This window comes from Ambystoma mexicanum, chromosome 8 (assembly GCF_040938575.1).
Source record: "Ambystoma mexicanum isolate Mex_15411 chromosome 8, UKY_AmexF1_1, whole genome shotgun sequence".
NCBI lineage: Eukaryota > Metazoa > Chordata > Amphibia > Caudata > Ambystomatidae > Ambystoma > Ambystoma mexicanum.
Genome location: NC_090929.1, coordinates 1,658,976,968 through 1,659,001,715, shown reverse-complemented (window position 1 = coordinate 1,659,001,715; position 24,748 = coordinate 1,658,976,968). Strand labels below are relative to the sequence as shown.

The following is a 24,748-nucleotide window of genomic DNA, read 5'->3' as shown; positions in this document are numbered from 1 at the left end:
AAACTTGTTTCTAATGGACAAACTAACGGCCATGGTGAACAACGATTCTGGGTCATTCCTTGAAAATTGGCAGGGGGTAAGGGAGGCCTGGGGATGGGATGTGCACTGAGGCCAGGGGGGGTGGCCGAGCGGGGCTCGGGGGGACTAAGCCGAAAGACTGGACCATAAAGTACCAGGGCCCCCCATGGGCGGAATGGGCGCCCACGGCCCGGGGACATTCGGTCGGCCGTCGGCCGTCGGAGAACACCGACGCTCACATTCACTACCAAAGTAATGGACGCAAAAGAAAAGTCCAAATCTCCCTATGTCATGGATCAAGTTGGTAAAACGAGGGGTGGGGGGAGGGGGGGTTCGAAGAGGGGGCGGTTGGGTGGGTGGGGGGGGAGTTTGCTGGGCAAGTGCACCGTGAACAACTGATGATTACAAATATTGCCTGCTTGTTATACTCTTTAAAATGCCAATAAAACCAAAGTTTAAAAAAAAAATGGGACAGATCCAGGTCAGCGCCCAGGGCACTATTGCGCACGGTGCGTAAACTGCACACAGACAGCGTAACTCTTGGTATCCATGACATTTGGAGAGCTCTCCACCCCCAACTACGTGAATACACGTACTACTTTACCGTACACAATAGCTCATCCTGAATCAATCTCTTTTTGGTATCTAGTGAACTAATAGGGAACACTGGGAGGGTCAGATACTGACTTGCACGTTATCTGACCATGCTCCAGTTACACTGTCAGTGGAGCTTGGAACGCCTGTGCCCACATGCAGCACATGGCGTTTCAAATCCGCAGCCCTTCTGGACATAGTATTTAAGGCTGACATATTATCAGACTTTGAAACCTTCTTTGAGTGCAACTCCGCCCAGGACACGGCTGCCAGTGTCCGCTGGGATGCATTCAAAGTGTACATTAGAGGGATGTCCATATCAAGAGAGACAGGTGTATTGAAAACCATAAGGAACAATCTCAACCGCTCTGAGGCTAAACTACGAGAACTAGAACTGAACTGCATACCCGCTGCCAGCCCCACCATTCTAGCACAAATCAATGAGGAACTTCAGACATTTGAGTCACATGCCACCAGGGAGGTCCGCTATTTCAGTCACCCACAAGCTGCACGGAAGTACGGTGAGGGCGATAGACCCGGGAAGACACTTGCCAGGCTAACGAGGGGGGGGGAATAGCAAATACTAAAAGGTATTTACCGAGTTTTATACTGACCTCTATGCGCTGCCCTCGGAGCATGGTGAGCAGCATATGAGAGATCTCCTCGCTCAGATCCCCATGACATACATCTCTGCTGTGACAAGAGATCAACTTGAATCTCCAATCTCACTGGAAGAGATTGTCAAAGCTATCTCTGACCTCCCGAAGAGCAGAGCGGCTGGCCCCGGTGGGCTAACTCCTGAATTTTATCAGGAACACGTCTCTATTCTTGCTCCTAAACTGCTGGAGGTCTGGAGTGAATCACTCCGCCTGGCTGTCCTCCCCCCATCTCTGCGCAAAGCAGTCATAACGTTGCTGCTTAAACCCGACAAGCCAAGTGATGAGTGCGGCTCATACAGACCCCTCTCACTAATGAATATTGACACTAAAATGTTTGTAAATGTGATCACCAATCGCTTTCTCCCGATAATGACATATTTAGTACACGAGGGCCAGGGTGGGTTTGTGCCTGGGAGGTCCACTTCCCAGAACATCCGTCGACTTTTTAATGTAATGGCCAGAATTGATCAGGACTCGAATGCCATCGCCGTTACACTGGATGCTCAGAAGGCATTCAACATGGTCTTGTAATAATATATGTGGCTGGTCCTGGAGACCATGGGGGTTGGTCCCAATATGATCAAATACATCAAACTGTTGTACACTGCTCCAGAGGCCAGGGTTCGGGTCAACTCTCTAACATCCAAGCTGTTCACACTCTTCAGGGTCACCTGCCAGGGTTGCCCATTCTCCCCGATACTCTTCGCACTAGTTATAGAACCAATGGCGGATCACGTTAGGACACAACATGTCCACAGAGGGATACGGTTAAAGGATGCCCCCGAAATAATATCCTTATACGCAGACGATTTACTGCAAAGCATCAGGGACCCCGACACCCACCTTGATCCTGTTTTACGAAATATAACACGTATCGGCACTTGCTCCGGTTTCACTATCAATTACTTCAAATCTGAAATCCTCCCACTTACCAGCAACGCTCGACAGCCCGTTTCTGAGTATCCACTCTGCTGGTCCCCTGGTGGTTTTAGATACCTGGGGGTCTGGATATCCCTGTCCAAATCCACGCTGTTGACAGATAACTATTTGGCTGTAGCACAACTAGCTGAGTCAAGAATGACTAGATGGAGCTCCCTCCCGTTGTCACTTGCTGGTAAACTCTCCCTTATTAAAATGTTTTGGTCCCCAAACTGCTTTACGTCTTCAGCAATGTACCAATTTGGTCTGGTAAACAATACTTCACCAATTTACACAAGACGTGCACAGTTCTTATGGCATTACAGGGCGGTCCGGAAAAAATGGCTGGACATGGTGCTCCTGTACGAAAGGGGAGGATTCACGGCGCCGGACCTGATGCTATATTGAACGGCTGCACAGGCCCAATATGCTACATACTGGTACCCGAGCCCTCTAGTTCGCCCACACATAAAATTGGAGACTCTAGCTGCTGATAAGATCAATCTCATGACTCTAATATTCCATCGTAACTACATACCCGACTCTCCACTTGACCCAGTCGCGGCCACCCTACTCGCCTGGAGCCAATTCCTGTACAGAGCAGGCAAATCAAATCTCTACTATAAATGGCTCCCTGTCTGGGGCTTTCCTGGGTTGGAGCCCATGCATGACACAGCACTGGCTCGACACTGGGGAACTCTGGGCTGGATTTTTTTTCCCCGCTGGGAAATTCATTGACCCACAGTCCTGGAAACGCGGCCACTCCGGGTCCGCCCTCAAGATGCTACAGTATTATAGGCCCCATGCTGCCTTTCGAGCTAGGTGGCCTACCTTTCCTGACGAACCCTCCGATACCCCCGGGGTCGCCCACGTAGCCAACTCCAGCGGCGCCCACGATGTCGTCTCCTCTCTGTATAAACTACTACTAGCTGAGACCTCTGCTCAACCCTCCAAAGCTCGCACTGACTGAGCAGACGAATTGAACCTAGACATCTCCGATCATATGTGGGAAAAGATGTGGTTACATACAAAAAGAGTGTTTCTGAATGTTAAGCTATCATGTAGTTATCTGCCTCTCCCTTAGACTACTGCATTGTATTTTCTTTTGTCTTTCCTTTTTCTCTCCACTCGAACAGTATACTGGAAATGTATCTATTGAATAATGCGCTCTGACATGTGTGCTTTGTTGTACCTCTGCTAATAAATAAATATTTTTTTTTTAAAAAAGAGAAGTCCATCCCTGAGATGCATGGAGCCTTGTGCCCAAAAGTTCAAAGTTCCATACAGTTTTGTGAAGCTGGAAAAAAAAAATCAAGGTAGGGCCTCTGGCGTCCAATGAACAGTTTCACGTGGTAGAGTGATATAGGACAGTTTGTTCTAACAAAAGTGCCCCCGACTTTCAGAGTGCTTGCGCGAACAAGCGAGGGCAAAACCAAACTATTACAAAAGTTTCTTAAAGTTAGCAAAACTTTTAAAATGGAGTTAGGGGTTCAAGTAAGTATTGTTACAACTCACCCCCCCACCCACGATTCTTCGTGGGACTTGGCAGGTCTGCTGAAGAGGGTCAGAGATCGATTTTCCCGCCATCAGCTTCAGCACTTGATGTCCAGGGCCTGCCAGTTCAAGCACTTCTACGGTCGGCGACAAACGCTAGTGCAAGGTTCAGATTGGAGAATGCAGCAAAACTCGATGCAGGGTCTCTAAGCACTGGACTGGATGCAGGAAAGCAGTTTTGGACGATGGCAACCGATGCACGGTGACGAAATGGGATTCACTTGCTGCGGTTGACTGCCTCCTAACTCAGGTGCCTTCGATGCTAGGACCACGAACATTTGCAGAGAAGAGTCTTAAAGCACAGGCTGAGAATCCCCCATGTTCCAGGCCACAACTCAGAACGGCGACGTCTGCAACACAATAGCCCAAACTCGGAAATGGTCAGCCACTGGGCGGTCCAGGTGCACTTCTGAAGGCTCTTCCTCGTAGGACTCTGAGCTGATGTCGAGAATGGATGTTCCCTCCACTCCAAGGTTCGCAGCTCCTTCACAGGGCTGCTGGAGATCACCTACAAGATGGGGATCTACCAGGGTAGCAGCAGAAGTTGCTCACCAGGCCTTCTTCCATTGGTTCCACAGTCACCTTGCAAGTCTAGTAGCTGGACAGGATACTTGGCTCCTTTGGTTTCTTCCAGGATCTCTCTGGAATGGGTGCTGGGGTCCTCTTCTTAAGCAAAAAGCCCACTAGCCAATGACAGATCTGGCACACACACGTACACCCCAGAAGCGGTCCAATAAGGACCACTGGTGGCACAGCTCATGGAGAACACTCAGACACACAAAAACCAGTTTGTGGATTGGGGCCAGACAGTCCCAGCCCACTTCCTGGCAGCAAAAATACATGGCCCTGCAGTAGCCCGCAAAAGGCCCCTGCTTTCCCAGGCACTGGAAGTCCATTGAAGGATATTCATGGCCTCACAGGCCAGGAAGAAGGGTTAGTGACAAGATGGCCAAGGGACAAATGAAAACTTTGCGTCATGGCCATGTTTGGACACTAGACACAGTAGGTAGCCAAACGTGGTAAATGCAGTAAGGCTAAAGCAAATTACACCAAGAAATAGTAAAATAAGTCACTGCCGCCACCAGCGCGACCCTTAGGGACATCTAGAGTACCCAAAAATCCTCAGAGTGTTGGAGAAAGACAAAATAAAAAGTGTACCCCATTGTACTGCATTGTAAGATGCATTGTACAATGGTAAAAAAATTACCAAATTGATAAGTTACCAAAAGTGGCAACAAACTAACAAGACTAAGGGAAATAATGTTTCCCAGTGCTGACAGCCTGAAGGACATGTTAGTTTCCCCAGGACAGATGGGCTGAAGGCTTCACTGCACTGGAAAAAGAGCAGGTCGGATTCAAAAATAAAAGCAAAACGTTTGGTGGTCCACAGAAATGGAAGGAAAGGGACATTCTACCACTCCTAAAGGAACTATGGAACTATGGTCTGAACTGAACACTTTCTATATTTTACCTGAAGCAGTTCAGGGGAAGTGAACCATCCCCTGGATACAAGGATTGTTGTTTTTAAATTTACATTTTTTAATGAATTTAAAACAGAGAAATGTTGTTCATTGTTATTTTGAGCGTCAGATATGAGTTGGACACAAGTAACTTTGGCCTACTTTTGATGAGACAACACAGACTGATCTTTAGTTAGTTTCAATGGATAGGGACAGAAAGGCCTTTAGCCAAACCCGTTTTCTTTAATAAAATGTCTAATGTTGAAAACATGACAGCTTTGTGTCTGCCTCTCATTTCTGACCCCTCACAGCTGCCAGCAGCTCCATTTATACATTGAAGATCACTGGGGAGAGGATGCAACTCTGCGGAACTCCACAGGTGACGGCTACCATTGCCAATCTATAGGAGTCCATCTGAAAAAAATGCTGGCGGTTTGCGAGGAAGGCCTTGAACCAGTGTAGGACAAGGTCGCTGATCCCCATGCGCCGATGTAGGGTGTCCGAGAGAAGGAATGAAATGAAAGAGTTCTTTGGCACATCTATGCATACCACATGGGTAGCCCAGAAATATTTGAAAGTTTGAGAACGAGGCGAATTATTGCTTCCAACGTAATGTTGGCTCGCTAGACAGCCTTGAGACGTTATTGGAGGCATTTGAGACTATAATTAGGAGGAAAGCTGTATCTATTCTTTCTGCAAGGTCCATGGAGAGCATACAAACTTGAGAAGAATTAGAGAAGGATACCATGACGTTGCAAGAGAAATGTGTGATCTATAACACCACTGAGTTACATGGTTGAAATTAAGAGAGCAATATAAGGTTGTGGCAATGGACTTAACAAAACAAGCACATTTGGAGGTTAGAAGTAGCGTGTGCAAGATGATGGATAAAACCGGCAAAGTGCTGGATTGGCTGGGAAAAAGAGAGGAGGGCTCTCATTGGATTAGAGAGATTACATAACTAGATAAGGGCGGTTGCATATCCGGGGAGCTAATTGCTGAGGCCTTTGCTAGTTGCAGCTACATAGGGTGACAGATGAAATGGGGCAGGAAGAAACAGTAGAATCCTTTAAGGATATTGGACTTCCCTTTCTGAATAGTGTTCAAATAGCAGATCCATCTGTATATCAGAGTCAAGTATGTAAAACACTTGAGACAGCTGTCAGAACACACACTCTGCTGAAGGTCAACGTGTTACCTCATGTAAGGAAGTCATGGTATCAATAGTAGACACAGACATAATAGATGCATGTTTCGTAAACCTTTATTTTGGTATTTTGGTTGTATTTGTAGAAATCCTAACCGGCCCTAACTCTAGAATGGGAGTAGTCCCGGCCATTGAACAAATAGGTCCAAGCCAGTCTAGTCAAAATAAAAAGGCCTATGCAAAAAACAAAAAACAAATAGGAAATGTAAACTAACAAAAACGAACCTTGCCCTCCTTCTCAAGTGACAAATGTGTTAAGGGAATACAAAAGGAAAAACAGTGTCTTAAAAGAAATGTCAGAATGGCTTGGGTAACAATTCCACTTCCCCATGTTTAGCAGCACGAGGTCTCAATCGAGAGTTTCTTAAAAAAGGATAGGTGGATGGCACAGTTCTATCAGTCTTGCACACTTTGGCTTACTGGTACAATTCAACAGTTCAGGCTTGGGATTCCAGCTTTTGGCAGTTGAATCAGTACCTTGGGCTTCGTCTGCCTTGTCATAAATACACAGTTTCGCTCTTGACTTTTACTTTGCCACAGTCCAGCACAGGTTTCCCTCGGCCGGGCTCGAGCCTGTCTTTCTCTTTGTGAGGTGAGAGTTCCCTTTCCCACGTTTTGTCTTTATATATTTTTATTGTCGAAGACTTTCGAAACTGCAAGGATTTTACGTAGACCTTTGCATGACCACTTCGACCTCTCTTTAAACAATTCAACAATCAACAATCTTCCTCCTCTCGCAAAACACCAATGCCTCTTGGTACTTGTCGTTTCTTATTCTTTCTTTGCCCACTTGGCCTTTCAAAATTCATATGTTGCCCTCTTGGCATATTCAGAGTTCAAATACTTTGCTATTCAACTTTTGTTCAGGATCGCGGTTACTTTCTTGCCTTCGGTTCCCGTTTTAATACACTTCAACTCAGAACATTTCACATATATTTTCAAATGTGCGATTCCGCCTCGCAGGACCACTGTTATTTTGTATACTTTCCTCACAATTCAGCAATTGTCCTTTGCATTATGCATTTTATTGGCACACCCACAACCTTCAACTTTTGGTTACAGTTCCTTTGCTTTTTACACAAACCAGGCTTTTGTTCCCTTTCATAACTCACTGGTCGAGTTAATTGGGTTTCTTTTTTCAATGCCTTTCATGTAACAGTCAAGACCGTTACCAACGCCTCCTCCGCTCCTCCCCAACTCCATCATTCATCGAGGAGGGTTGTGGGCCGCTTTGAAATACCATGAAGGTTTCTCCTTACTCCCTCGGTTTTAGGTCTTGTAATGCTTACGGCTTCCCGAAGGTGTGGAATACGCGCCCGACTCTCTCTCGTTATTTGCAACTGCAGATCAGCCCCTTGGCCTTCCATTGCCTGGTTTGCATCAACCCTGAATGAGCTGCTCCTTCTCATACCCAGCCTTGCTCAGAGTTTGCCTGTGCGCGCCACCTTTTATCCTGACGGGCTGTGTTAACAAGTGGCAGGTGTGTATAGTTAAGATTACGTGCCTGACTCTGCCTGCTCTCATTAAAGGGACAGGGCCATTGCAAGTCAGTAGAGGTAATCTTCCTGGCCTCATTCCTCATCTTCCTCGGCTCCGTAGTGTTGACAATGTGAAGTGGGGAGGAATTATGGAAGCTGTAGTTTCCCATGAAATAAGTAGTGATAGGGGTTAGATGGGTTGTGGAAAAAGGGGGGATACCATGTCTCACCATCAGGTGCTTCTCCCCCACTCCCCAAGGACCCTCTACCCAGGTGATCCTCACTTGCTGGGATCCGAAAGCCATGGCCTTTCCCTGGCCACCTGAGTACGGTATCCTCAGGGACCAGCTTGTGAATCACCCTCTGGTTTTTCACACTCGACACTTTATCAAGTGACCACCAGCTTTACACCACCCCCTCCATCAAAACAGAGAGTCAATTGCGAATCCAACGTAGGTAGATTGGAACAATAAGGATTTGAAGCCCTGATGTCTGCATGGAAAGTGGACATCCCTAGTAAACTTTATTTTGTTAAATTTATGATACTACACAACATTTACTGCTACATGGAATTCTTGCACACAACTGGTCGATTTATTTTTTGTCATTTATGTGCGGCCCTCACAAAGCCAAAATAGCCTGAATTTGGGGGGTTTCACACCACGAGACCCCCTTTGCTCCTTTCTCCCCCGCTCCCCATTGCGTGCTTTCGCCAGAACAATACACACTCAATCCCCCACCACATTCATGCCTGTAAGCCCCGGTGTGCACTCGTGTGCGTCACATGGGCTGACAGACCGATTTAGAAAGACCTCTCATAGCGGTCTTTCTAAATCGGTCGTTTTTAAAATCGTTTTTTGCACTTGAGCCCCCAAAACGAGTGGTCTTCAGCATGAGACCGAAATAGATACCCTTTTCATACAATGTGGAGCTGGTTTACTGTGGGTGGGTATTTACGACAATCACAAAAGTTCTGGCCAGCCCACTGGCAAGGTGTCCCAAACGTATGCTTAACATCTGGGACAACTCTGGCCGATTCAGATACAAACAAGTATTTTCCCACTGCACTGGCGGGGACTGCACTTCAGAGCACCAGAAGATATGAAATACATGTTTGAATTCAAGTTTGCTCATACGGGTCATCTTCAAATACAATGGGAAGTTATATGTTTTATTAGATGTTTCTATCAGGGTTGTGGTGGGGGGCAGAAACTAGTGGTCTGCAATTTATGAATTGTATGTTTCCTGCATTTGGGTGGTACACATTTCTGAGACATTGGACATTTTTGGAGATGCAGTACGTTTGTTTGTTGAAAATCTAATAAAATCATGTACAGAAATAACAAAAATGCCAAATGGTAGAAAAGAAGAAATGTTCAAAGTAATTCAGACAGCCCAAACAATACAACACCAACATGTATTATGATTGGCAAGCAGTTTTTGAAAGTCTGGTGTTGAGCTTTATACTAAGAAGTCTAAATGTAAAGCGCAGGATACCCCAAATTCCTGGATGAGAAAAAAAAGGGATGGTTGGGAGGGGGGAGAAATGAAGGATATAAATTAAACAATAGTGGGAACTAGGGTGTGGCTAGGCTGGACACTACAAGTGAGGGAGGAAATGACCTGAAAGGACCGATGAGAACTTTCTTTGTTGCATATTTCATGTAAGCAGGGGCTGAGCGGCTCACAAGCTATTTGTAGTGTAAATTGGTCTTATACAGTGCCATTCTGCCAATTTTGTAGGTGTTGCTGAACATAGCTGTGTACGAAGGAAGATGGGGGCCGAAGTGGGGTAGAGCAGGATTGGCCGATGCCAAACCTTATTTGTTGATGGGTGCAGGCTGGAACTACCCAGGTTTCCGAGTGCTGATCTGCTTTGTATGGGTTTGAAACACTTTAGAGTAGGTTATCCGAAGGAGAGAGCACGAGATCTCATTGAGAACATCTTTTTGGGTCTGGTTAGTCACTAATGTGGGGGAATGCGAGAGCTCTAAAATAGGAGATCTTACTCACAGCTTGATGATAGGTAAACGGTTTGTCCTGTGGCGGCCGTTAGTGGGAGATTTGAGTTTGGAGTTTAAGATAGAAGGAAAACCTGAAAATGTTGGTTAGGCAGAGAGGGCAGTAGGCCTTACAATGCATAAATGGCTGTGGTGCTTCTTGTACTCTGACCACTATAGTTTTCCAGAAAGGTCCCACTTCACTTTCTCACATTGCCTCAGTCTCACATGGGCACTCTCATCCATTGTACCCCGTGTGTAACAAAGATCTATGAATTTGCAGATGGGGGGGCAGTGTGAATACTCAACACATTACCACAATCTATTTGCTAGAGGTTATGAGAGTTGTGACAAGGCGTATTACCTTTGGACAGGAGACAGTCACAGACTGGGCTCCGGGGCCCTCAACAACCAAAGACCGAAAGGGGGGGCAGTACCAGAAACCCTAGGAAGTAACTCCAGTAAGCTGGAGGAAGGCTGAAGTTTCATCTAGGAAGACCCAATCCACTGAAAGAAAAATCAGCTTTTAAGGGAACATAATCACAAGCTCTAAAGCTAATCCAATTGTGTGGGGATACAAAGAGATCAAAGAGCCCAGCGCTCGAGAACTTTGAACTACACGGGACTCAAATTGATACACTGCAGTCCCCAACTACGGAAAAGAGAAGAGGAAAATGTACATGCGTTCGCTGCAAACGAAGGAAAAATGCTTTCCCATTCATGCTAGCATAGTGGTGTGCCGAAATTCTCCTGTGACGAAAGCAAGGTCTTCAAGGCCTCCAAAACAGACATTGGGGGAAGAGAAGCATACAGAATGAAGCAGGGCTTGACTGCAGTGGCTGACAGCGGGGGTGGGTGTCTGGAAAATCTACATGTTAAAAGGTACGTCTGACATTCAAAATGGCGGCCGCCCGATTTAACTTCAGGCCCTGCCCCTGGCAACCCACAGGATTACAGGAATATGGCTGATTAACAGGGAAACCCAACCCTTAAAACACAAGTGCCAAGTCATATGCCGAACAGCAGAGTGGAGAAGAGGGCAGCCTTTAAAAAGCAGCCATCTACTAGCCCCAATCAATGCCTTTTTGATTGTTTATTCGTGGTATATAGTATCAATGTACAATTCCCCCCCACCCCACATTTTTTGGCACGCTATAATGCAACTATTTCATTTATTTAGTTCAAGTTTGTTTTTTTGATGCAATTGTTGTACTTTTTTTGCAACACTTGGCTATCGGTCGTTTGCAAAACTATGCATCTTTTCAGGCCTTTTCTAGATGCATAATTTCTACTTTTCTTAATTCGTTTCATCGTTCTAACATTCAATATCTTCATTTCGATTTAATATTATTTTATTAACTATTTAAGTGAATGAAGGGTGTGTGGAGCACCAGAAGTCACATATCACTGCACTGATCTTATGAAATTAAGTAGAACCTGCTGCCGTTCATGGGGTTCTCATAAGACACTGCTCTTCTGTCTTGGCGATGGATAGAGTGAATTTGGGTTGAAGAACTGGTATCACCCGGGCGCTGGTTGATTGAAGTATTGACTCTTTGTATGATTGTATACAGATTTTACAAAGAATTGGAGCAGTCTTGTCGCTTTATATTTGTTATATTAATACACTCAGCCGACATGTGTTTCGACCCAACATGGGCCTTTTTCAAGGCGTGTGTGGTGATCACAAAGCATATAATATGTTTGATGCGCTCAGTCAATAGGCTCTTGTTGTATAAACCTGCGGGCCAGTGGGTCACTGCATCAAGATGGGCGATCACGCACCGTAACCGCCCATCTTGATGCAGTGGTACGGCACCAAAATGGTGCAATAGGGAAATAGGGAATCCCGTTTGTGTGCATCGTATGTTTGAGAATTAAGGACTTGAATATTGTATTTCCACATTTTAGTCCTGTGATGAGACAGGGCAACATTTAATAGCGCTTACAGTCAATCTGTTCCCCCAACTCTGGCATTTGCCTTGGGAGAGAAAGGGGCCGTTTCTGGGGGCTTGTAAAGGTCCTGTGAAGGAAAAGGACATCGTTTGGGACTATCTGCTGAATGAACAGATTTTGTGAGATCCATATATGTTAGCCCTCTGGGGCAACAGTGCATGTTTGGTAACGTAACTGAATCAGGATATGGTTTTGCATGATATATAGACCTTGACTATTTACGTTACAAGTGCCTCACGTGAATTGTGGGTTCATCATGCATGGCTTGTTGTAGGTGGTGTTGCTCTCCATCATGTATTTATGTTGCTACATCACATGCATCTATTTGTTCGTATGTTTGGAAGGATAGGAAGAAGTCAGGCTACAGGGAGCAGGACAGGTTTGTGAGCATTGGGTGGACAGGTACTGAAAGTAGGCATCAGACTCAAGTAAGAGAGTATTGGGCAATCTGATACTCGCTTGCAGGTTGAATGGTTTTTTCCAAACTCCCTCATACCCATCCATTTATGCATCCCTAACCCTCTTTCCGGTGATCCTAAACTCCCCCTACCAATCCACAACCTCTCCCTAACCGTCTTCCCCCCCATTGGCTGTCTCGTGGTGACCAGTCTACTAAGCATCAGGGACCCGTGCACAACCAAAGTGGGAGGGGCGTACTGCCTTCGGCTTCCGTGGTTAGGGAGGGGTTGCGGATATCCCTTCAGGTGTAACAGTAAGCCTTTGGATTCTTGACATTTACTGAATGTTAGTTGTTTTTAAGGGAGGCGTTTGTGTTGCATGTGCCCACCTCAAACAAATATAATTTTGCACATATGTATAGTTCACACTGGTCCTCACAATCACCACGATTACTAACGACTTTAGGAACACTATGAGCAGTGTTCCCCCAATCTTGTGCACCTGTCCTCATACAAGTTCTTTTCCTACCCTCATTCCCATGGGGGTCTCATTCACCCTTTTTTTTACAGGTTCCCTATCTCAACTATCCAGCCCTACAGATAATGGATGTCTCGGTCACTTTTACTCCCTAGAATTAGGCAAATACTCCCAAAATATAAACAGAGAGTAAAAATACTCCCAACAAAAATAGGAAAAGGGCACATAAGGGCCCATACCCCGGCTCCTGGATATGTTAATAGACTAGGAAACGACTATTATTACTGATCCGAAGTGGTAAAATGGATCTTTTAATGTGCATAAATAACTAGTTGCAGAGAAGTGTTTATTACAAAAACATTGCAGGTTTACAGTATTTTTACTCGCTTATAAAATACTCCCATTGGTAATGTCAATGACTTTTTTACTCCGTTAAACATTATTTTACTCCCATCTTTAAAAAATTGGGAGTAAAATACTCCCACTGCAAAATCGTATCTGGTAGCGAGGCACCACGCCAGATGCCCTCCTAGCAAGCAAGATTTCTGAACCAAGGGATTCTTGTTATCTGCTGTGTCCTGTGTTCTTGCCCCATAGTGTCCAATTGTAACATGTAGATGACTGATCTTGCGCCTGACATTGGCGGGATGCTCCAAATTGCCCTCTTACCTCCAAACACGGGAACGTATTTTCCATGCTCAATCACACCATATGCAGACCAACTATGCCACACACACACACACACACACAGCAATTTTAAAACACCTCCTGAAGACAACAAACATAATTCTACACCTCTATAATTTAGATGCCACCCCCAATGATGCATTCTGGAACCAGAGGCACACGAGGCTCTGTTCTGGACACAGAGACCTCTATGCCCTCAAATCAGACCACCAAGAAACAGACCTGCATGCAGTGCCCAGGCACTTCCAATCTGCACCAACCAACACTGCAGCCATCTTGGACGACCCCACCCCTTACCTTTCAGATCCACCAGAGAATCCAGCGTCCATGCAGGGCAGCAGTGTACAGTTTAAATCCCAGTAAGATATCAAATCAAATCTATTATTTGCGACTTGATATTTATCTTTAGCTTTGTGTATAGTAAATAACTAAACCGGAAGTTTGTTTGGGCTCATTGAATGAACTCACCAATTAAGGATTTTTGTTCTCTTCCAAAGGAAACTGTTGCTCTGTCACAAATCAGGGGTACACACAATTCCCAACTTCTCCTAAATCTACAAGAGCTAACAATTTCTTCACAGAAATTCTGGAGTCTGGTATGACAGCTTGCTCTTGCAATCAACAGCAGGGCACATCAGAGAGGTTTCAGGTCATGCGCCAAGTTTACCCAGCCTTCCAAATACCAATAAGGGCATTCAATGTATTGTTACTCGCGTCTTTCTATTTCCAGGCGTAGAGCTGAAGACTTTGCATCACAGATAGTTGTGTGTATCTCAGATCAAGGGGGAAAGGTATTCGATTTGAAGGACAAATGTTATGTTCCTTGCTTTCACCAATGCCTTTTTTTGTTTCATCACCCGTCGGTCTGTTTTCTGTATCCCTGCCCTGCAATGATAACACCTCTTCCTCGGATGCCTTGTTTGTGGGATGGACATCCTGGTGAGTAGTTAGATGTTTCTATGTTTCTATGCCTTGGAGCAAGTCTCATCAATAACCGAAAGATCACCAAACATGACAGATTACAAAGACGTTCACTTAGACCCGAGACAGAATGGATCAGGCATACAAGTTTATGGCAATGACTACAACAGTCATCTATGCAGAATTAGCAGGTTATTGTACAACAACAAAATCTAGTTATAGAAAATCAAGTAGCAATCATTGGATTCACAATAAACAAGCCATTGCTTGTTTCTGAGTCAGTAACTAAGAGTGTCCACTGGCATAGGGGGACGGGGGGCGCTTCCCTTTCAAATCTACACCCATTAGCGCCACATACAACCCGAAACAAATGCATTGGAGTAAAGCTAGGGAGAGATGACACATAGGAGGGACACAATGCCTGTACTGACGGTTATTTAACCACTCATTGACTGTCTGTGGCCATGTTAATCATTATAGCTATTCCTACCCACTTCCTGCCCCTAACAAAACACACCATCCTGGGATCTCTGAGCTACCTTTATCAAGCCGTCAACTCAAACTTTGACCTCAAAGTAGCTGCATGGGTTTTTTCACAGGAGTCTCCTGAGAGCTAATGGTTTAATGGTCAGTTAGTACCCTTACAGCATAGCCTGGGATACCATCCCTGTGTCTAAACAAAAGCCAAAACTGTTGAATTGCCACTGTTCGTTTCCCAATCGATGAACTCCTGGTGCCTGGGAAATAGAAGATGGGTCAGAGAAGTTAGGGGGGGAAGGGGAGAGGAAGAAAGAGTGAGAGCTTATAGCCAATTGGCATTTAAGGAGGGGAATAGAGCACCAGACTACAACAAGAGGCTGCGGCAGTGTAGAGATGCTACGGGCTTCTGGAGTCCACAAAGGTGAGAATGAACCAACAATCTCTTACATGATTTACAACACTTATTCAGAGCAGAGGATTGGAAGCTACACTGTCCTAGATTTGTGGGACATTAAAAATCAAAGCTGATGGAAACGCACACAGTGCACCAATTCTTCTGAATATCTCCAAAGGATTCAATATTATCAACCAAGAAATCCTGCTAAAAATACTTAAACGCATTGGATTAGAGGGGGCGACATTACATAATTCCCGGATCAAAAGTCAGGGACACTTTTCAGGTCAGGCTGCACAGCAGCACCCATGGAGTACACAAAGGTTTCAGCCTTTAAACACCTTTAACAACTAAATGACCCTGCACCTCCATTTTGGAACTTATTAACAACTCAGATCTCACATACTTCAACTACAGAGACTATTCCCTAAATCACCTACAAACTTAGCAAAACTTCCCCCACAAATAAACCAGATTTTGGCACCTACCTCGCACAAGACAAAAATGACAAACGTAAACCCAAATAAAACTAAAAGGGTGATTTGTTGACCACAACAACCGACCAAATGCCAAGAAATGTAAACTGTTAGAACAGATATCATGATATGATGCATGTTATATAACGCAGCATAATGTGTACAAAACAACATGCTTTAACCCTATGCAAGTAGCCCATAGACAGGATGAAATAAGCAGAGATATGAATAGGAATTCAAGTTAGCCAAAGTAATGTGGTGGCCATGTCACATAATAATGGACACTGGGGAAGTGGGAGGATGGCATAATGAGTCATGCAACATGGTAGACCCGAGAAGCTAAGGGAAAGTACTACAAGGTTCTCAAACTACCCCTGGATTGGATGAGTTGCCAGACTATAAAGAGAAATGTGAGCTTTATATTAATAAATGTTAGGCTTTGGAACCGGTTTCCCCACAGGAACATTTGTCCTTGATAACATATCTCAAGCAAGGCCACTGCCACCAAACCAGAAGACCATAGGCCTGCCTTTAAAATCTAACACTGTAGATAAGAAAGGAAGATGGATTTAGGAAAAGATTATTTTTAACAAGTTTAAACAAATGCCTTCTTCCCCTGCCCCAATGGACAGAATTCCCAGCAGGCCACTGAGCACAGCGCCAGATTATGGTAGAATGAATTTGAGGCATCCATCAGCCTGCCAACCAGAATGCTAAGCGAAGCAAAATGGGTGACATGCAGCTCCAAATTTCAAGTAGCCCTTTCTGTGGACCAACTGTTCTTGCCTCCCACAATGCTTAGCTGTTGCGCATGGTAATTGACTGGAGTTTACAGACTGCCTATCCCTTCCCGCTCATGTCCCAACTCACAGATGCTTGTTTTGCTGCACATGGGATTCAAAGAAAGAGGATGAAAGGAGGCATTGGCAGGTGCATTGTGGGACCTGTATGCAATAGGCCAGGGGCGGGAGCAGTGCTCCAGATAAGATTTGAAGGTGGGAGCATTTTACTCCCTATTTTAAAACTTTGAGAGTAAATGTGATTTTAAGAGAGTAAAAATGACTTTTCTCCTTTGCGAGAGAGTACAATATATGTGACATCCAGCCGACGTGTGCAAAAACTGCATTGAAATCATTACTATGCGGCAGCTTTCTGCATTGTGACAGAATACACCTTTCATTATTTCTCCAAGGTCTTGCCATTTGATCTTCCAGTATATATTTAAATGTTGAAAACACAAAAACCTAGTCAATAACATAGTAATGCAAATATGAATTGTATTGTGTGTTTTGAGGTTCGATAGCAGAATTGTCTTTTGATGTTTATTGAAAGTCCTCATTTCCTGGAGCTATTGCTACCTAATGGTATGCCAATGTTATGATCCAAAAGTGCAGGGAGGCAAGGACTCCATGCTAAGTTCCATATCTAATCTCATGGTCAAATGGTTAATAGCGCTTTTTGCAAAGCGCTGTAAATAGAACATAGTTATCACAATTATCACCAAACCGAACTCAGTACTCCTTTATCGGCCTCGAAAGGATGAAAGGCCGAGTTGGCCTTGCCGGGATTCAAACCTGCAACCTACAGATCACGCACAGATCGCAGCAATGAGTGCTCAACCGGCTGAGCTTTCTTATTGGCGAACATCCTTCAGAGGTCGGTTAACTGAGGATCAACAGAGGTATAATAATCACAGTGCCTAGGTGATGGACTAACCATGTATGAAGCACTACATAAAGTTAAATACCTATCTGGATTATCACAGGAACAGGTTTAGCTAAAGTGTCTATTTCAATTACAAATGTATCTTTCATTTGTTTGTTTTTGAACAGCGCTTGCACTTCCTGGAGAGTCGCATTTTGGATGTTTTAATTGTAGTCTTGAAGATTTGAGAGGCTAGAATACCTGTGATTGGTGTAATGACAATCACTCACTCTTGAGCAAAGACTGCTGCCACTGACCATTTATAGTAATGTACCCCGTTGACTGCCAGGTTGAATGGATGTAAATTAGACCATGCATAGTCATCATTTTACACACTGTTTTTATAATTAGAGTGTACATTAAATTAGAAGTGTAAAAATGATCTGCCTTCGCATGATTATGCACACAGCACAGGAACTCTGAAAATACAACTGTGAAATACTGGTTTGCTTTCACTGAAAAGAAAAGCATAATTTGTTACAAGATGTTAATTCGCAATTGCAACTTTGTTTTTAAACTTATTAATTATACAATCCTAAAATGCTAGTCAAATAAATATGCAGAGTGCTTCTGTTTGCTCCATGGGCATCAACACAGCAGACATTGAATGAAAATAAACCATTCCTTCAATCACAGTGTGCAGTTTCTTTTTTTGAAATGCTTCAGAGAAATACATTCTGTTTAGGGTCGGATTAGCCCCTCAGCCGGGCCGAAATCGTCCCTGTGGAGTGGGGGTCGGTTTCTGGCCATGCTGGGCCGGTTTGAAAGAAAAGAAAATGTAAAAAAAGAAGATATATATTTTATTTTTTACATTTATTTTTCAAAAAGCCTTTCATCTTTCTTAGGTCGATAAATGAGTACCAACGCAGGTTGGGTGATATTGTATGCATATTTGTTCTATTAAAAAGAACTTTATCGTAAGTGCTATACAATAACATTATAATTTAGCCTTGGACGTCTGCTTGGATTCACAGTAATTTAGTGTAGGAACAATGCTATTTGATGCCACTTCCCGTTTTGTCAAGGGGTGAAAAGTAATGTTTTATCACTTCCCGGGATGTCACTTTGGGGTGGGGTCAAATGACATCACTTTCGGTGATGTCATCAGAGGTCAGGTCAAGGGTCGTGAGGAGAGGGGTGGGCCACTTTTTTTTGGGTGACCGGGCCTATTTCTTATCCCAGTCCGACCCCGATTCTGTTTCAGAGTCTTTTATCCATGGCTTGCAATGACATCCATGTAGATAATAATCAAAAGAAGCGTTCTGGTTTGTGTTAAGCAACCTGACCTTTGCACTGCCATCTGCTTTAAACTTGTGTAAATATACACAGGAAAATAATAAAGCTGTCGTAATTTACAAGATTTTCATGCATAAAAAGGCCTCGTACGCACCTTATCTGGAGGCCTGGGCGGGAGTGCAGGGTTGCAGGTCGTTTTGCCATGACTGGATCTTATTCTGTGTGTGTATGCCTTATGCATGTAAAATATAGCAGAGCCATCAATTGTAAACAGTTCCCCTAGTGGATGGTAGACTATTTATAATACCCATTCCTCCTCTTGGACTGCAACCCATAGAATACAGCATAGTCCCATGTAAAATTTGGTCTGTCACATAGCCACTGACATAGCAACCATCTGTGCGCCTGAACTGTGTGTGATTGATTTTTTTTATAATGCTTTGAACTAGTCATCTCTGCTAGTAAATGAATAGTCACCTAATTCTATTTACTATCCGCATGCAAAGTAATGCTATTTTTACTTCCATGATATAATATGATATGTTATGATACACAAGGGTTTCTAGGGGCGAAAAGGAGGGGGAAACAGGTGGAGGACAAAACAGCAATCTTATTAGGCCTTGTTTCATTCAGATTGCGCAAGCGCAGTGAAGGGGAGAAGTGCAAAAGGGGAAGAGTGGGGACAGGAGAAGTGCAGGTAATCAAAAGTGCAGCCAGAGGGTGGCTCAATGTAGGTAATCAGGAAGTGCAGCCAACAGGTAGCTAATAAGTGCAGGAGAGGGTTACAGATACGGACCATAAATCCTGGGGGAGCAAAGAGGCAGTGCAAGGTGCAACTGGACAGGCAGGGACCTGGGCCCAGGTTTATAGGGTGGCCAGGTGAACCAGTGCATGGAACAGACTGGTTATCAGCAGGGGAGAGGAAGAGAGGAAGTGGAAGCAAAGAGGAAGGTATCGAATTGCTTCCGGAACTGTAGATGGTTCTGCCCAAGTTTTAGAGAGGCAGAGAGGCTGTGCCAGGTGGAGGCCCCAGCTGAAGAAAGAGATCTGGCCCCAACTCTCTGCTTGGAAAAGCAACTGATCCTCAGAGAGTTGGAGGAAGATGAGCAGAGAGATCGAGAAAGGAGATACTTAGGAAGAGAGAGTTGGAGGTAGCGCAGTCCCAGGCCACAGAAAGCCTTGTGGACAATACAGAGGCTCTTGAAACTGATCCTTGCCACCACTGTGAGCCAATGAAGACTGCACACAGACTGGTCTTCCAAAGGCCCTTTCACCCAACAGCGCTTTGAAGCCCAATATCAAATATCAAATAACATACCATTTATAAACGGTTTGTTATAAACTATGAGTACTCCTCGCTCTCCTACAGAGACTGATGCTAGATTATACACCCATGGAACCACCCTTTGATAACAGTCATGTAAGCCATGCATTGCCCAGCTAACAAGCTGAATGCAAAATAAATTTCGATTGGAAGGAGCCATGTCAGAGTGTGGTGATAAGAAGAAGCGCAACCCAGTCACTATAAAAAGAGATTTAAACTACTTTTTTTGGGGCAAGAGTATGTGATTTTCCATTTACAGTATGAGAAAGCCATTGCTTTGTGTTCCAATCGGTGTGTTAAATACAATTCTGTTTGCTGCAACCTGCTGAACAGGTCTCCAGGCTCTTTGGAGAAATGCAAAATTGGACTGTCTGAGCTTCCTCTGAAATCGACTTTGGTGGACATAAAACCTCCTACCCCTCCCCCGAGTGGAGACTTGGACACCAGGAGCCTCCAGTCCCAGGAATTCAATCCTGAGGTGTATGTGGACAGAGACGTACCACCCTGTCTTCAGAAAATACCTTAAAACCTGGCTAGTCACAAAACTACCACCCCACCATTAAAGACTGAAGCATACAGAGCAATCTGAAACAAGAGCCATCACAGACTCATTCCCCAAGGCCAACCAAAACAGAAAGGCAAACCACTTCGCACATTTGACAACATAAAAAATCATCACAGACGTGGACAGAGAACATCTTCCGGAGCAAAGAACAACCTTAAAAACCAGGATGAAAGATAGAAGGAACCATTTTGGATGACTCATACCAACACACCTCAATCAAGAAAATCAGGAGCTTGCACACAGAAGGTCAGTCTCTTCTGCTCTTGCCATTAAAAATAGACCCAGAACACAGCTATACACCTGATAATTCGGCCTAGCTGTTCACTTACGAATACGACCCCATGAACACCTCATCACTCTAATAAAACACAGCTAGCCTAGCTGTTCACATAGGCGTTCCTCAGGCCTAACGCAGCCAGAACCCAGTCTGAGTGTCCACCCACTAGAGTGCACACATCCAACTGATATCTTCAGCACCACGCCTAACGCTAGGATGCAGCTACCATCCGGCAATTACATCATCTGCACACATATCCGGTGCACCCACGCACCATACAACTCTCTCTCTCTCTCTACTGACTTGAACAACGGTTCCCGACCGCGTTCAACCTACCAGCAGTGCTAGTCATTGGGCCGGCTCTCGGCGGATCCAAGATCCGGCACCAGATATGGAGCCGGATCTCGGGATCAGGCCAGAGTCAGCCGACCAAGCTCATGAACCGCACTGGAATAATTAAAAAAAAAAAAAAACGCTGCGACCCAAAGCCGCGGTAAAAGACAATGCTGCAGTAGCAGACGCTTTGTTTTCCTTTTTAAATATTCCAGCATTTCTGGATGTCCACTACGAGCCCCGGCCTTCTAGACCACACCCCCTTGGGCACCCCCCCAAACTTCTAAACTCCTCCCCCTCCCCAGCCCTTGTGTTGTGGGATACCCCACCACATTTTTTCCATTTCCACCACTGGCTACCAGCGCTTTGGAGGTCATACCAATGATATATAAGGCGCTATATAAATGCCAAGTAACATAACAGTAAGACTCTATATCCAAAAACTGGTACTTCTGGGTCAACAACAGACTGGAACACAGACTCTACCATTAAACTTCTGGGTCAGCAACACAGCCTTTCTTCTACCATTAAACTTCTGGGTCAGCAACACAGACTTCAGTCTACCATTAAACTTCAATATCAGTAGCCTTCCCAAATCTCCTCTCCTAGCACCTCACACTACATACAGACATCTCACATATAACTTTTGCTAATACATAATAAAACTTTACAGAGCAATTACAAAGCTCAAATCATTAGATCCGACACCCTCACTATGCCACACATTAGGGGCTAAACTGGTATCACGGCGCTGCCATATAATAAATCTTGGGGACTCTTCCATATTAAACACATATTTAAGCATCAGCACTACAAACACACTGCCCTCATCAACGCCCCAGGCTTGGCATCTAGCAATGTGCCACCAGCACAGAGCCACTTACAGTGCCAGTCCAGACGAACGCGCGCTCATCAGAAAATGCATACACAGTACATGTCAACAGCACACACTAGGCTTCACAACCCAAACAATGTCAAGAATAGACACATTGCCAGTAGAGTTCACCTACCAGCAGCAGTCTCTATACAGTATGTGACTTGGTGCTGCCACGAGAGGAGACCCACTGCCCCACAAAGTGCCAGCAGCAGAAGTGAGTGTCACTAACGCGCACACAGTGGCCATGGTGCCACAGAACCCACATGCAGTGCCAGCAAAGAATGGTGTCACCAAGGCAGAGAGCGCAGTGTCACTCGGGGAGCTCAGTCACTGCCCACAACACTGCCAGTGCCAGCAGAGGACAGTGGCCAGCAGTGGCATGAGAGCATCATGCCCACACGGTGGTGCATCAGCGGAGTATCCACCACGCACCCTCGCCCGGGGGGGGGGGGGGCCTTACCGACGAGGGCCACAGTCCGCATCAGCTGGGTGTCCGCGGCCATGGTGCGGGCCAGCCAGAGGCCTGCTGCTTCCCGGAGAAGCCTCGGCGTTTCCTAGACCCGCCCCCTAGTCCCCCGCCATCCTCCCGGGGGCGCCGCTCCGCCCCTTACACGCCTTCCGCAGAGCTCGGGCACGTCTCGGGGCTGATGGAACCGGCCAGGGCAGCTCCCCTGCACCGCGGGCCCGGCTCAGGCACATGACCGGCGTCCGCGGGCAGGAGGGGGAGGAAGGCCCGGCCCGGCCCTCCTGCTCCTCCCCGCTCGCCCTGGCACCAGCAGCAGCCCTGCACGCAGGCTCCATGCTGTGCATAGCGATCATTGCCACCCTGTGTCGTGCAGCCATGCCTTATCGGTTATTTAACCATTTGGGAGGATTGCCCATCAAAAGGGATGCACCCAGGGGTGTTACTAGCAATGGTTCCATCTCACTGGGACGCCACATTATAAGTGATGCCTAGTCCGCTTTACAGTTCCGTTTATTAACAAACATTACAACGCCTAAAAAAAACTGCCTAGCTGACAGCGATGGACTAATGGCAAACGAATATCTAAAACTCCCTCTGGGAACAATCTAGTGCCGGTCCATGCTCTAATTTCTCCAATGTTATGTAATTGTGCCTTCCAGACATTCAGGCACCACTCCCTGAATGTGCCTTCCACACTCTGATGTTCCTCTCTCAATGTCTGTCACTCTCCTGTTCTGCTTCTTACCCCACCTACCACCTCTCCTACGTCTCCTTCACACTACCTACTCTATACCTCCGATGTTACACTAGCTACCTCCACCCTCCAATTTTGCTCTCTACTTCTCTTTCTCCTCTCTCCACACAACTACTTCTCTCCCTTCTCGACACAACTACTCTCACTCCACCCACACATTCCTCCACAGTTACCCTCCTTTCACCTCGTCAGTCACCTTTTTCCTCTTGGCTGCTTTGAGGTTGGAGGTGCACAGAGAAATCCAGACCCAGCCTTAACCCTGAGGGCAGGATTACTTGCAAGCACCCCAGTTCCTGTACCCTCTATTATGCCAGCATGCTTCTGTGTGTGAATACAAGCCCTGGCAGGAGAGTTTACCAGGCAATTCCAAGTGTGTGAATACAAGAAGCTGTGGCAAGAGAATGTAGAGAAGCAGGTAGACGCTATCTTTCTTGTTCCCGCCCCCTCACCACCGTCATACTGGAACTGTCGGAGAAAAGCAGTAAATGGGATCTCCTGCATTGTTCCCATACCACATCGGGTGTATGAGAGACGGTATGCACTCAGACACCCATACAGAATGTACCCTTGCACGGAAAGTGTGGAATGATGTCGCATGGAAGAATGCTACATGGAAGGATGTTGCGTACCAAGATGTCAGAATGCTTCAATGAATATTATGGATGGACGTTAAAGTGAAATCTGACTAAGAGAAAGTGATGTCATGTTGAAGATATATGAACCAATGCTGAAACAATATGAAAATACCTAGAAATAACAATGTAACTGAAGCACTAAGAGTAACATGTACCTAAAGCTAAAGTAATCATATATCTAAAGAAGATGAAGCAACTTACTGACCAATAACTGTAAATACGCAGTAAACAAGGTAGAAAGAAAGCATATAGAAGCTTGCTATAGAGTATTATATATAACGTGGCAAGGACGGCCATAGTAGGAAAATGGACGCTGGCTCATGTTGAACTTAACCAAGCTTCCTCAGAGACAGGCCGAGGCTGTAGAATCAGGAGATGCAGAAAACCAGCTCTGTGTGCAGAACCGACGATGAGTCAAGGTTAGATAGAGTTAAGGATGCTATTTTTAAAGGATAAGCACAGAGCGCAAAGGAGTACATGGATAATCTCTGAATGTGGACCATTCTTTACAGATGGAAGAAGAAGAAAACATCTGCGAGAGCCACATTGTTGGTCAAATAAAAGTATACAAAGTTCATATGAGATAGAGTGAGCAAGTCTCTAGAGACCAAGAGGAGCAACAGCATCCAGCATAATTAAATCAAATAGCAGTAAATGGAAGGCTGAAATGGACAAATACGTGGTCTCTTCACATGTGACTCAGAAGTCGAAAACAAAGGTTATTCATTAGAGACTCAAGCTAAGATAGTGGTGTGCTCACACTCCCTTGAATGTTCCAGGACAGTGAGCAGGCAACAAGGTCAACGACAAACGGAATACTTTGGCTTGTGGCCTAACGATGAGAGATGATGGAGTAATTGGGATCATGGGGAGTAGTCTGATGGGATTCAAACACCTAC

The 24,748-nt window shown here is 45.3% G+C and overlaps 1 protein-coding gene across 1 annotated transcript in view; it reads right to left on the bottom strand.

The window, feature by feature from the left end:
- The window catches only part of DENND10 (DENN domain containing 10), a 236,386-nt gene extending 213,689 nt beyond the window's left edge, over positions 1 to 22,697 (bottom strand). Inside the window, exon 1 of the mRNA XM_069611927.1 lies at positions 22,455 to 22,697. Within this exon, the coding sequence (XP_069468028.1) occupies positions 22,455 to 22,497 (43 nt within the window). The 5' untranslated portion in view covers positions 22,498 to 22,697. The remainder of the gene's footprint in view (positions 1 to 22,454) is intronic.
- Between the last annotated feature and the right edge of the window lie 2,051 nt (positions 22,698 to 24,748).